Below are 14,925 nucleotides of genomic sequence, written 5' to 3'. Positions count from 1 at the left end.
GGAGATCTGGTGTCTCACCACCATGTGAGCCAGCAGACAAAGGGGAGACACCTCAACTGAAACTAGGTGAACGACCCTACCAATGATCCTGCCAACGACTCTCAGGTGACCACCCAGATGATTAGCATGCTAATGGACTACAAGGGCTATATTTTAAAGCTCGGTCCCTAGTGAGTTCAGAACTGAAGAAGCCTTCTGGATAGAAGGCGAAACGTCTTCAAAAGAGAAGAAAAACAGTCCAGTTGACAAAGAAAACTACCTTGGATAACGATGACCTGGATGATTGAGAATCTCCACAGACATCTTTTTACATTCCCCCTTTAACTTCTAAATATGTAGTTTATAATAAATCCTTATGTCGAACCAAATCCTTAAATACTTAAAACAATCCACTACTTTTACACTGATAGTCTATAATTTTCATTATTTATTTATGAGGCATTAATGATTTATTGATTGATTGTGTAATGATCTTCAAGACTATTTCTGATTTGTAACTTGCTCTTATTGAACAATGTCATTGCAATTGATAAGATTAATTCTGTGAGACTCCTGAGACTCTGTGAGACTCCTCTACCGCTTTCGTTTAGTTGTATTCATTTTACTTAAAAGGGTAAGGTTGTTAGTGTTGATCTCTCCATTAGAAAGGAGGGATTTGTGAGGGGGATCACATCTTGTTTTCCATTCTCTCCAGAGACAAGCAATGTCGAGAGGTAAACAGGCTCGTTTGGATAGTGAGGGACCAACAGGCTGGTACCAGACACAGTTGACTTTAACCAATGACCTTCCATTTGCCTTATAAACCTCTTGGTATGACTGTCTCATCAGAATTGATGCTGGTGCTACATGTGTGAACTGTTGCTGCGTTAGTGTCACTTCTCCTGACCAGTAAACTTCCTTTCAACACGTCATCCGAGTCTCCTGTGTATCAGTTCCGCAATCTCCAGAATTTTCACAACATATAACTTCCCCATTAACTTCTAACTATGTACTTTATAATGAATCCTTTTCTCAAATCGAATCTCTAAATACTGAAAAAAAACACACTTCTAAGGGTTGCTCATATAATTTATGGTTGATTTGACATTTTTTCTTATTTGTAAAGACAACCATTTTTCTTTGCTAACTATAATATGATGTGGCCCATCCACTAAAATCATATCATATGCTTTTTCTTTCAAAAACACACACCACTACACTTTTACTCTTCTTATCTAATGTTCAAAACAAAAAGTAGGACCCATCATGCTTATTCCTTTCCTAAAGCCACTTTTATAGATCGTTAATTCTTCCCTGGTTTCTAAGTAATAGTTCAACCTTTCATTAATCATTTTTCCATAGTTTTGCCTTCACGAGAGGAGTGATTGGTCTGTAGCTCTCAGGTAATCGTGGGTCCTTATCTGACAACTTCTTTCCACAGATCAGGCAACTCCCCTTATTCCCATATTGTTATATAATTTCAAAAATACCTATTTACTTTGAACACTAAGGTTATCTAACATGTATAAGTTTATTTGGTCTTTTCCTGGAGTTGTTTTTCCAGCTTTCCTTTATGAAATGTTCAGTTCTGTCATTGAAAACTCAATTTTAATTACATTTCCATATTCTTCCTCAACTTGCATCACTTCAGTACTGTTATGCACTGCAGACAGGAATCAAGACCCCCAAATGCAGACACACACGACTGGTTGAGAATGGAATTAAGAGTTACTGAAAGCTGGTTCAGGGCAAAACCAAGTGGTGCTGGAAGCACAAAAACACAGTCAAACTGGAGCAGGATGGGCGGTGCAAACAGATGTCTGAAAGGCGATCTGCAAGGGAGACTTACAATCAGTTCAGAACTGGAAACAGGAATCATGAAACAAACTTGCGTTCAGAGTTTCAGGAACCAGGCTGTAACACAGAGGTTAAACAACAAACTGGCAATAATTGGAAAGTGGACCAGGCTTTTAAAGCAGGAGGTAGGTGTGGGTGATTAGCTGGAGATGAGTTCCAGGTGTGTATATCGCCTGACAGGAGAGAACCTGGAAGCAGCCCTGCCCAGGCTGGAAGTAAACAGACAAAGGAGCACAGACAAGAAACAGAAGGGGAGGGGGAGAGGGAAACACAAGTACCTACTAATATTGTTTTTCTCCTGCCTTCTTTCTCTTGATTACTCAAATTTTCCATGCTCTGTATTTTAGCAAATGTCTAAGCCATTAGTACTGTTTTTTCCTGTTATTTTAGTTTCACATTTTTCTAATGGTGACTCAAAGCTGCATAATTGCAGTTCAATCAAGGCTTTTTTTCAATATGTTGAATGTCTTGTTTTGGGCTTTTTCTGCCTCGGTGCATTCATTTTTCCACTATAGTACTTTTCCCCCTTTTATTTCTTTTGCTTCTTGGAACAGTGGAATTTGCTGCTTCAACTATACTTTTACATTAATTACCTGGTTTACATTTAGCATTTAGCACTCTCAATTTACCCTCAGCCAATATTCTCAGCATATCCCATCTTCCTCCTCCCTTGTTCTAATCCTGTACATATTGGATAATGATCCCTACCCACCGTGGGACACCCTCTTAACATTTCCCAGTTATTTTTCCCTGGTAAAGCTTGTGCTCTGTCCTTTCGAATGCTAGAATATCCAGTAATAATAAAGTCTAAATTCTCTTGTACACAAATATTAGGCTGTTCCTGTAATTCAGTGATATATTTTTTAAACTCTTGCCCATTCGCCATGAGACTTCTAGCACTCCATTGGAGTATGGACATTATGGTATGCATGAGCTTCTGAATACTGATGTCGTTTCTTCCTGACTAAAATCTAAGAAGACAAGTCCTTCAAATTCAGAAATTTTGCTGCAGCCTTCACAATTATTTAGATTTTCTTCTGTTCTTGTCACATGTTTTTTCACAGGTCATTTCTTTCTTCACCATCAGTAAGATAGCATGTATAAGATGGCATTCTTATACCACTACTCTTCCTCTGCCTCTGAAGTGCTTTCAATGTCCCCATAACTTCCTCATTAGACCCTCCACCACTATTTCTTGCCATTCTACTCCAATCACGGTCCAGATTATTCCACAAACCACTGGTAATCACTTAACCATCCTTCCACTTTCTCCTTCATGATCAGCGTTCCGAAAATAAGGTTTTACAGAGTTACAGCCAAAAAGTTTGTTCTCCCACCAGTCCCGACCCACCCAAAATCTAGCTCATCAGCAACTCTATTGGAGATGACGCATAACTTCTGTCTTTTTATGGTGACAGGATTCAGCTTGTCGATGCATTACTGCCACTTTCTGGACAGGGTTGAGGAGCAAACTAAATTCTATTACTAAGCCCTGTTAATTTCCTGTTTAATGATTCGGTATTATAAAAAGTGTAATTTACAGTTAACAAATGACAACAGTGCCCATTCAAACAGGAAACAGTGCCCCTGGCAGATCACACCTGGATGCAAACGAATACCAAGTAAAGAAAATACGCTGTTCTGCATAGGCCTAAACCCCCTTAGCCAGATCATCACCAAGAGTGCCTATGGGTACCAGTTCCGAAGTGGAACAACCATCAGCCACCTCCTCTACATGGATGACATCAAGCTGTATGCCAAGAACGAGCATGACATTGACTCCCTGATTCACCTCACTAGGATCTACAGCAAAGACATCAGGATGTCATTAGGACTAGATAAATTTGGGAAAATGATATCTAGAGGCGGAAAGGTGATCGCAACTGATGGAGTTGAACTACCTGAAGGGAACATCACAGATGTGCAGGACAGCTAAAAATACCTGGGGATTCCACAGGCAAATGGTAACCATCTAGGAGGCAGCTAGAAGGTCAGCCACAGCTTAATACCTACAGAGGTTAAGGCAGATTCTGAAAAGTCAGCTGAATGGTAAGAATAAGATCCTGGCCATAAACACCTACGCCCTGCCAGTAATCAGATACCCTGCTGGCATAATACCCTGGCCACTGGAAGACATACAAGTCACTGACATCAAGACAAGGAAAGCCAGCATCCTGAAGCTGTACACGGAGTGAAAGGAAGGGGGCCGACGACTAGTAAGTATCCGAACTACTGTCCAGGAGGAAACAACAAGCCTCCGAGAGTACATCAAGAAGATAGCCCCCACTGACCAACTGCTGAGTGAATGCCTCAGGCAACAAAAGCCTAGCAAGGAGGAGGAGCCTGAGGGGCTATCATGGAAGGATAAGCCCCTGCATGGTACGTACCACCAACAAATTGAGGGTGTGGCTGATATCGAGAAAACATACCAGTGGCTGGAAAAGGCTGGACTGAAAGACAGCACAGAGGCACTACTCATGGTTTCACAAGATCAGGTCCTGAACCCCAGAGCAATAGAGGCCAGGGTCTACCATACCAGATAAGATCCCAGGTGTAGGCTGTGTGGAGACGGTCCAGCAGGATGTTGGCAGGCAAGGTATACACGGAGCGGCATAACCAGGTGGCTGGCATAGTGTACAGGAACATCTGCACTGAGTATGGGCTGAAGGAGGAGAGAGAATGTGGGGCATGAAGGCAACAGTGGTCCCAGTAGTGATTGGGACAATAGGGGAGGTAACACCCAAGCTGAGTAGATGGCTCCAACAGATACCAGGAACCACATCAGAGATCTCTGTCCAAGAGTGCAGTACTAGGAACAGCTAAGATCCTGCGCAGAACCCTCAGACTCCCAGGCCTCTGGACACCAGCCCAGGAGGGCAAGCAATTGATTTTTGTAAAAAACTTATATTGTTTATTTATTTCTTTGTTTATTTTAGAAAAGTGCATTAGAATAAATAAATAAACAAACAAATCCTGCATTTTAAGAAGTCTTCCAATTGTGTCAAAACTGTGATTGATTGATTGATTGATTGATTGATTGATTGATTGATTGATTGATTGATTGATTGATTGATTGATTTGTTCACTGTGGTCATTGCTTCAGCCTATCCCAACAAGAACAAGAGAAGAAGATTTTTTTTTTTTTACAATTTAAGAATTTGGAAGCAAATGACACGAATAAAGTGTGGTGAAATAATTAATAATTCCCCTCCTTTACCATGACATTTCTTTAATATGACATCAAACTCAAACTGTATTGGTCATAGAGCACAGAAATAATTTTTTAACTGCAACTCTCAGGACAAAACTAATTTTTAAAAGAAACATTTCATTTTCTATGTATGTCATTATTGTTTTTTTCTTTTGTTGGTTTTTTCAACCAGAAAATGCATTTAAGCAGTTTCTATCTTTTAAGAAGCATCTGGTCAGAGACTCAGTGCTTCTGAAGGTTATTTTAAGATGTGGTAGTTGCTAAGAAACAAACGTGAGAGAGAAAGTTAATGTCACATATTTAATAGCAAAATGAGAGGAAAGAATCACAGAAACAATTAGAAAAGCATTCATGCTTCTCTGACAACTGACAATCTCCGAATCAAGATAGGTCAATTCATGGCAGGCAATTTTGATACGTTCATCATAAATGCACATATTTTTAAGGTAGTTCTGCCTGCCGACATTACAAAATAGGATATTGACAATCAAAGAAGACATATCTGATAAAGCAAAATGAACACTGCTGCAAATGTTACCCTGAGCGTGTACTTTTACTAAATTTTGCATGGTTATATTTGGTATTTAAACAATAGTCATCAATCACAACTCTGAAGGGGGTGGGGTGTGGGAGGTTGTGATTAGTGACCTTAATTTCCAAAAGAAAGTACAGCACAATAATACAAACATTACAAATCCACACATACTGTAGTCAACCTTTTTCTAAATGGTGTTGTTGATCTAAACATTCACTCAAACCAGTATTATGGTTCCAGGAAATTTTAAAAAATGTTTTAATTCATAAAGGGGAAAAATGGCATATTCATCAAATCACATAAACACAAAGACTAAATGATCAGAACATTTAAACAACATCCTATCATAACCTGAGTGGACTCAAACAGTGTTTGCTATTGCATCTTTTTGCAACAGTGCATCAGACGGGAGGAAAAAAGTCATCAGTGACACATTCTTTTTGTCAGAATTGATCGTCTGAAACACCAAGTATTGGCTGTGTGTTGAGATGAGACACCTCCAGATTCTATGTGCCCCAGTCACTTTAACTATATACTAGTACATCCTTATCTATAATGATTATAGAAGAGATATACAATAATACTGAAACACTTTCTCCACATATATCATTTAGCAAGCAATGTCAGAATATCACAATCATCATGACACTTAGCAGAACTCAAAAACTTGTGAATCTCTACCAAAACTGTTCACATAATGCATCACCTAATGTGATGATAATTGTTACTCACGAACCCTTTCCAATCAATCTGAAAAAGTCCCTGAGCTCTTTGATTGGTAAATCCTGAGGTTAAACATATGTAAGAAAAAGATGGAAAGCAAACACATTAAAAGAGAATAAACTCAATATAAAAAAGTAAATGATGCATCTTACACATGATTAGTGCAGAAAACATTTGCATTTGTGTTTTGGTAAACACCGAATAGAAACCTACTGAGAAAAAAAAAACATAAAATAAAATAGAAAAATATAATTCAAAACAAAAAAGAAAGCCCACTCATATAATATGGACAATGACTGGTTCATCCAGAATACATGTACAAATTGATATAAGGGACATAGCTATATTCTCAATTTGGACCCTGGAATGCTAATTTTATGATGTCCTGCATTTGTTGCTGAGAGGCAGGGGAGCACAATGGGGTGGAAATAAATAAGTGTTTGTTTTTTGTTTTTTTAAAGGCTTTAGTATAATTTTACTTATATATTAATTGGGTGTTAAAGTCTCATCAGCTTCCCCTGTAAAACTGGAGTAAATGCTGATCAGCTACCTAGTTCTACATGCTTCTCTATGCACGCTTGGTGTTTCTGGACTCTTTACCCGACTAAGGCTTATAGTTAGGTGATACATTAAATAACTACCTAAAAAATGATCACAATGATTCCAAAGAAAAACACCAGCTTTAAAACTGGTGAAATGAGGAAAGCTAGCTGGACCCCTCAGTACCCCAGTCCATGCATCTGATTAGCAGTGAATGTGTAGATGTATTGGCAGTAATATTACACTGGTATGAATTTGATCCTTATTGAAGGAATTTTACAGCAGCAGAATTTCTCACAGCACTCAAAAATAAAACGCTGTAGTGGAGCAATGTGGTATGAAAACAGTTTAAAATGTACCTGTAATAAAGCTGTTTGCACATACATGATACAGCACATACACCATAATAAAAATGATAGAATACACCCTGACCACACCCTGATTCTAAAACTGCAGAACAAAAATTATTTAAAGTAATCCCAGTTTGATTCAAAATCCAAATAGATGTAAGCAGAGAATATTTGGTTTACCGACATGATTGATTTTTACAGCTGAATGCAATAATGAGCTAGACCATGCATGTTTAGACACATGAAAGTAATAAGAAAGGAAAATTATAAAAGACCAAATGGTGGTCTGACATTCATTTGTCCGAGGATTGTGGGATGGTCAGTTGCAATATTGGCAGATGCCAGTCCATTGCCTATAGGTACACCCTACATCAGAAGGTTACAACCCTCAGCAGTTACACCTTCAAGGCCGAAAGGGAATGCATCAAATGTGCGGTTCTATAATAAATGCAGTGAGTATTCAGCAAAAAAAAAGATTGCAAGGAACAGGTTTAAGAGTGACACAAAATTCAAATAGCAAAACAGTGAAGGATAATCTGTTACATGGCTTATTACACTACAGTCCTAAAACCCTCAAAGACCAGCAGCGATTCAAACATTAAGAAAGCATCCTGAGTGCAATTATACAGTTTCTCTGAGTGTTATACAAAATGATTAAAAACAAAGCATTTTTTTTAACCTGAGGTAGTTTCAAAAGTAGCTTCAAAAGACAAAAGTAGATCATATGTCCCACCTTGGTATCAAAGCAGTTTGATTGGCCTTTGTGCGTCCCCTGGCAACTATTTCGTGATTCTCTGTTTAATTGGCACATTTGCGAGGTACCACCAAGTGAGGGTGCTGCTCTTCCTCCCCTTTTAATGGAGACGGTTTTCCTTGAGAACCTGGTGATGATTGCTGTGGTTTGACTGGGCAGCTGGCAACCATGTGTTCGATGCTCTGACAAAAGTGGCACTTTTTGGGCTGGGGTGGTAACTTGCACTCTTTGGCATGGTGATCCAGGCCTCCACAGTTGTAACATCTATAAGAAAAGGATGTTTAGTTTGATGTCACAGGTTGAACAATGAATTTTTATGTCACTCAGGAGTGGTGAATATAAAGAAGTTATACTGTATGAAAAACAGTTGATGATTTACTCAAAGTTTTTCCTGGACCTGATATGTTAACTTTCTAGTCACCATTCAAGTCAGAGAAGAATTTTAAAGGTAGGTAAAGACAAAACTCCAACTTAAAGAAGGTTAGTGTGGTTGGTGCTATTCGTTTAAGTGTCAAAGACAGATGTATTCAATGATTGTTCAATATCACAACCCTCACATGTAACATTTGGCCATGTCAAGATAATATTCTAACACTCGGGTGGACTACACAGTATCAGCAACAGGGTTTCCCTTTGGCCATCAGCTTGGCCGCAACATTATTTCTGCATTGCTGTGTTTGTTGGTTATGCTATTGAATCAGAGCAAGTCAATCTTTTCCATTAGCATCTACCTTTAGAGTTAAACTGCACAAAGCGTAACCTCCAGTTATTTCTATGCAATTTCCCCTCATATGAGAAGGGGAGGTAGGTGATTGGTGGGCAAGGGTCAGCCAGTTTGTGCCACTGTAGACTCCCAACCACCATTGTGGTGACAGACAAGGTAGAATTGCCTGCCGATGAGTCAGTTTGTAGCTTTGTGGCACTTTCCATTTGCCTAGTGTCCAGATCTTACCAACAGAAGAGTGAAGTCTGCTATCTCATCATCAGGAGGAAAGAGAAGGAAAATGGAAGTAGTCTCTTTGTGTAAAAAACTGGAATAATGACCTTTGATCCCTGTCTCCCTCCTCTGTTCTCTAACCTCCAATCATATCGCAGCCCCCAACCAATTTGCATTTACTCATACATTGTTTCCATGACAACAGTGACCTCTCACCCCCCTCGCCTAGGTCCTTACATCTGTTATCAATTAAATGGACAGGAACATTTTTTCCTCTCTCAATCATTCATTCATACATACTCATGTCCATGCAGTCTGTTTTTTATAATATCTCGGTAACATGCAACAAACTGACAGAAATGCAACCTCGTGCAATAATAATAATCATAATCATCATAATAGAGCATCAGGATGCATGTATGTTCAATCAAATCAAACACTAAACAACAAAATGTTACTGCACTGCAGCAGACCACCCAGGACTCTTTGAAGCCATAATGATCTCTATTCTCACTTATAACTCACTAGCTCTAATCAGCACTGGCAGCAGATGATATTTCTCTAAGATTGAGTTGTATCCCTATTTAAAAATCCTGTTTTTGTTTGGAGATATTTCACGGATTATAAGGTGTCAACCCTTGTGTGACCAACTCAGCCTAGTTATGTGTTTGTTGAATATTGCCTTGATATATCTTAGATTTTTTTTTTGATGACAGAGTTGCAAAAAACCACATAGAGGTTTAGGGAGTTAGCCAGAATCCATTTTGGAAGAGTAGATTTAAATGTTATTGATTCAGGTCACTCATCAGATCCCCTCCTCTGACCCTTGATAAGGTTAAATGTGGGGGTTGGGATTAAGGAAAAGGGAAAGAAAATTTTAAAAAAACAAAAAAACAATAGTGTCCAAACTGAACATGACGACATTACAGGCAGTGAAGTAACATATACAAAAACTAAATGGTTTATAAATCTGAAAAATATAAATGATGATATGAAAAAAGCAGTGGCATTTGTTGACACAATTTGTTAGTGTACAAGTTCTCAGCAAGAAAGTTTCCACTTTACCTGTCCCCCTTTGAGCGTCGTTTCTGGACCTTCTTGCCTTTCGGTCTCCTTTCACTGCCCATACAGTGAATGCCTCCTGGACCAGTAACTCGCTGCGACTCCAAACCCTTTGATGACTTCTTGAATGTAAACTCGACTGCTTCACCTTCTTTCAGGCTTCGAAAACCTTCCATGTGCAACTTGCTCTGAAAAACAACATAAGAAGTGGATCAACACTAAAAACGCAGGCTTTGGTTTTTAGAAAAATTGGTTAAATTGGACTCAAATTAACAACAAGCACTACTTGCCATTGTAGTGCGCATATTGGCTTACAGAGAATCAACACCTCCTACTAAAAGAAAAAACAGTTTGGTACAAAATGCCAAGAAGAGGAAATATTGGCTGTTTTCTATTGTCACCATTGGTTTACCATGTTGTGTTCTTTTATTTTTAATACAATAGCGGACAGCACGCTTAATTGCTATTTGCTATGATATCAGGCCAGCTTACTGTAGCTTCCACTGTGAAACAACCAAGACCTACAATGTGTGCAGACACTATCCAGTCGGGATCAATGCCCAAACCATGCTTGTCTGTTGGCTCATGTTTGAGGAGTAAATCTGATGAGGGTAACCTTTAACCCATCCCCCCCAACAGAGGAACAGCATTCCACACTGCTGCCCCCACTCCATCATCTCTCTTCCCACCCACATTACAAAGCTCCACTGACCACTGCCACTAACCCTAAACTGCAGGATGCTGGGGTTACTACTATATGGTTGGGGGTGGGGTGAGAAGACAGGGTGGGTTCTCTGTGAGGCTGGGGGGGTCAGGATGACATTCCAGAGATACTTTTGTGGCAGGAAGATGTAGAAGATAAAACTAAAGAGCAAACAAAAATGAAGGTTCAATCTGTGTCATTAATAAAAGACACACCAAAGTTTGTTAATTTTATTAAACATAGACAGCAGTTTGGCTGTTGGACAACATATAAAGATCACAAAGAATTAACCTTAAAGAAGTTTTTTTTTCTTATACCATCATCACAAGTTGATTTTCAGGAAGCAATAGCATAATGAGTTTTTGAACTTAAAATCAAGTTTTTTACATGAGATACTTGTTCAAAAATCCCATTGTGGCTTTAACTTGTAGTAGCATATATTTTTTATAGATGTTAATCTAATTTCTTTCCAAAGTATTTCTTTGACTTAAGATCCAATAATTAAATATGAACAGATGGGTCCAAAACCCACTGGAGTGCAATGGATCTTATCAAAGGCACGATTTAAGAAACTCTAGACGTATCCTTAATAATAGGCTATTAATGTACTCCAAAGCATCACATTTAAGACCAAGTAAATTCCTTTTGACAACCTGCTGCAAAACTGCAAGGCAAATGTAACAGACACTAGGTCATGCTAACATCTGACAAGGGTTTCCAAATTAGCAGCTTCCACAAGGACTTAAGAGATAAATGATTGCTCATAATATTTCTGTTTCAATGTGTCTGGAGAGCCACAACCCTTCCAGGCCTCCCTGCTCTCGTGCCCATAAAAGCTCACTTCTTTATTGTGACCTTGCTCACCCTCCCATACCCCCTACAGATCATCCCCAGTGTATGCATACCCAGCATCAGCTTATCCACAAACACAGATAAAGATTTGGGTAGAGCTATAAACTCCAAGGGAATGTTACTTGGGGTGTCTGCTCCAAAGTGTCTAAAATGTGTTTGAATGCACCAAGTAAGAAATCCATCAGAGTAGGCTTGGGGCAATCACAGGACCACCGCTGGGAAAAAGATTGGTTTGGTCACGGCCAAGGGGTGCTTTATTCTAATATATGACCCTATTGTTGTCCTGCACAAAGACCAAAGGATCCTGGAAGTTATTTATCCTTGATGCCTGACTACCAATTTAAGAGATAGGGTCTTTATAGTTGCCATGACCCCTTCACATATATCATTGCTGCACGCGTGCCTACTTTTTGTCATTAATACAACAAAGTAACTGACTGCACATTAATTTGGAATTAGATTCTTTTTGAACAAAATGTACGGGGCTGTTTTTTCACACAAATTTGATGTAAACCACATGTCGAACTCAAGTTTTCAAAAATAATGAATCATCCACTCCCGACCAATGTGAAATTATAACCTGAGATAAGACCTGAAAAAAGTCAACAAAGTAAATGTGGAACATGCAAGCAAGACCTGCATACAGACAATCCTTCAACTTTTCAGATAAAGATGCATTGGACTGAATGATACCTTTGTGTGTGCTGGCACAGTGCAGACAAATAAGCGTATCTAAAATAAACCTTGAGGACTTTGTTCTCTGTCAAAGCAAATTTAACACAGCACCACACACACACCCCACAGACAGAGAAGAGCCCTTAATCACTTTATGACAGGAACCTCTAGTGAAATAGGATGTAAGTGGAGACTCCTCTCATTCACATGCTAAGTCTTTATTTTATCAGACTGCGGTGGAGGTGCATACCCACATGTGAAGAAGGAAAAGAGGCACATGCAACACCCCACTGCTTCTTCAGCTGTATTTGAAAAGGTGAATCTCTTGAAAAGCTAAGCTTCTTACTGAAATATATATGCTTTTGTCTCCCACAAAAAAGCCTTCTTTAAAATAAATATTCAAAGAAAATCAATGTTTCATACTCATTCTATTCAAAATTCAATTGGTTGTGTAGCCTTTAATTCATCAAAGTGTATCAGTGGTGTTTCTCTCCAAAAACCACGAGGAAGGCAGCAACACGTGCTCTGCACCCATCGCGTTTACGCGCGACAAACGCCTCGACCGAACCTTAACTCAAAACTATTTGAGTTAAGGTTCGGTCTAAATGAAATAACGTTGCTAAAGTGATAAGTAAAATAAAGAGATTTGGTGCCGCTTTCAAATCTCTTTATTTTACTTATCTGATTTGGGCGTTTGAAGGTGTTTTGTTTTGTTTTATCAATCTTGTTTAAGACTGTGGTATCCTTTTGGTATCCTACCTGATGGACAAAGACATCAACCGGTTCGTCCAGCGGGAGTCCCTCACGATTCGTCATTGACAGGAAGCCGAAGCCCATACGCACGTTAAACCATTTGCACACGCCTTCGCCATAAGAACACTGCAACTCTTTCTCGGTGCTTGGACCATCATCTTCCTCTGTCTTACATACTCCTGCATTGAAAAGTAAATTACAGTTTAGAAGAATGTATATGCGCTTATAAGGGGATGCATGCACACAATTCAAATAAAGTAGAGAAAATAACTTTCCCTTTTTTGTCGACATAGAAAAATCAAATCAAACGAAAACAACACAAAACGATGCAGTTTGGTTTTTTTCGGATAACATCACCACTTTACAAATAAATCCGAGATTTTATTTAAATATCTATACAGAATGAAAATATACGTTGTATGGTGTCAAGATTTTTTTTAAATGTACTAAATTCGCATAATGTGTGCACAATGTTTTTAGATGATTAATTATAGAGAAAGTTAGCCATAAGACAGCTCAATTAAAACATATGTAGTAGAACTCTAGTTCGGTTTATTTTATAACAACCTGGAAATTCCTGGTTAGAAACGGAGCCCATGTCTTCAGTTCTGCCTTGAGTCAAAATTAGCACCCAAGCTACAGTATCCTGGTTCAGCCCCAGAGCTCGGTAAAATCCTTTAGGATTGCCACTTTCATGCAAAATGAGGTGAAACTGAGCTGCAAGGGGGAAAGCAGAGAGGTAAATAAAAGGGGGCTGGTATCCTATCCCCTAAACAATAGGAGGAGGGGGGGTTGCTGACTTTTTGCTGAACACCCTCTCCCTCTCTCTCTCTCTCTCTCTCTCTCTCTCTCTCTCTCTCTCTCTCTCACACACACACACACACACACACACACACAAACAATTTAATAAAGGAGCCAGTTCAACCGTTCCCAGAGGTAACTGTCCCGATGTTGGAGAGCCACTCACTTTAATTGGGCAGGATTTCCCTGTTTTCTTTGTTTTTCTGTCCTCCTGTACACCTCTCCAGCGGTGGTCAGTTGGAAATTGAATAGATTGCGTGACGGAAGTGTCCAAAGTGTCCAATCATCAAATTCTTACACTCTGTGTGTATTTCCATTGATGTGCCCGTTTTGATCCTTCAATGGCGCGTCGTGGATGCATTATCTTGAGAGAACTGGATATACGGATTTATGTTCAAAACGCCCATGATAGAGCGACAGTCGGGATGGACAATCATCTCCCAGAGGGCCAACGAAATGATCAAAATTGATTAATCACATAACACTCACTTGGCTCACGTCCTCGTGAACTGATTAACTGATGGATGCATCAAAGGGGAAGAAAATAGTTTTGAACAAGAGTAATAATAATAATACATTAGCCAAACTCATTGATGCATTTTTTTGCACAAAGAACAACTTTCATATTTAGTGAATGCATAAAAAATGAGTATATAAAAAATGCATTTCTTGTATTGGTAACAGTTGCAGATAAACCTCACTTAACAGGACGACCCCTTGTGGAACTGTATTTGTGATAATTATAAATAAACTTATTCTGGCATCGTTAATAAAACAAACAGATTCGACACAAGCAACTGTTTTTTTCAAGAACTTGAATGGATGTTGTGATTAGAATAAGTCGGCCAAATCAATTTGAAGAAATAATTTTAAAATTAACATGGTAAAGCAGAATTTAACACTGAAAATATGTGAATATTTGGACCACTAATATGGTTAATATAAATAACATAATCTAAATTAAATTAAAATTTTATTTAAAATAGGATGACATTGCGACATCACGTGCAAAATAAAATTAAATTTGACATTGTTCAAGAAGAACAAGAATGAAAAAAAAAAAACCTTTTAATCATTAGCCCTGCCTTGGAGCAAACCTTAAAAATATATTATATCGCGGGCATACTTTTTTAGATGTCCATTTATCTTTGATCCCCATTATATTCTTTGATTTTTTTCTTTATACTTTAGGC

The 14,925-nt window shown here is 38.7% G+C and overlaps 1 protein-coding gene across 1 annotated transcript; it reads right to left on the bottom strand.

Moving 5' to 3' along the window:
• Positions 1 to 5,337: 5,337 nt before the first annotated feature.
• lin28aa (lin-28 homolog Aa) lies at positions 5,338 to 13,638 on the bottom strand. The gene is made up of 4 exons (XM_011618233.2): positions 13,499 to 13,638; positions 12,938 to 13,110; positions 9,952 to 10,136; positions 5,338 to 8,213 (listed from the first exon to the last, which is right to left on the bottom strand). Exons 1-4 carry the CDS (start codon positions 13,527 to 13,529, stop codon positions 7,994 to 7,996), a joined length of 609 nt encoding a protein of 202 aa, XP_011616535.1. The 5' UTR covers positions 13,530 to 13,638; the 3' UTR covers positions 5,338 to 7,993.
• Positions 13,639 to 14,925: the final 1,287 nt, after the last annotated feature.

This window comes from Takifugu rubripes, chromosome 7, assembly GCF_901000725.2.
Source record: "Takifugu rubripes chromosome 7, fTakRub1.2, whole genome shotgun sequence".
Lineage (NCBI taxonomy): Eukaryota > Metazoa > Chordata > Actinopteri > Tetraodontiformes > Tetraodontidae > Takifugu > Takifugu rubripes.
The sequence above is the reverse complement of the archived record's forward strand: the minus strand, read 5'-3'. Positions and strand labels throughout refer to the sequence as shown.

Bases quoted from the DNA above. Each gene is read 5' to 3' on its own strand.
- lin28aa (XM_011618233.2), bottom strand. From the start codon at position 13,529: ATGGGCTCCGTTTCTAACCAGGAATTTCCAG. The intron at 13,111-13,498 runs GTTGTTATAAAA...TTTTCAATGCAG, and splicing joins TTCTAACCAGGAATTTCCAG to GAGTATGTAAGACAGAGGAA. The intron at 10,137-12,937 runs GTAGGATACCAA...GTTGTTTTTCAG, and splicing joins TTGATGTCTTTGTCCATCAG to AGCAAGTTGCACATGGAAGG.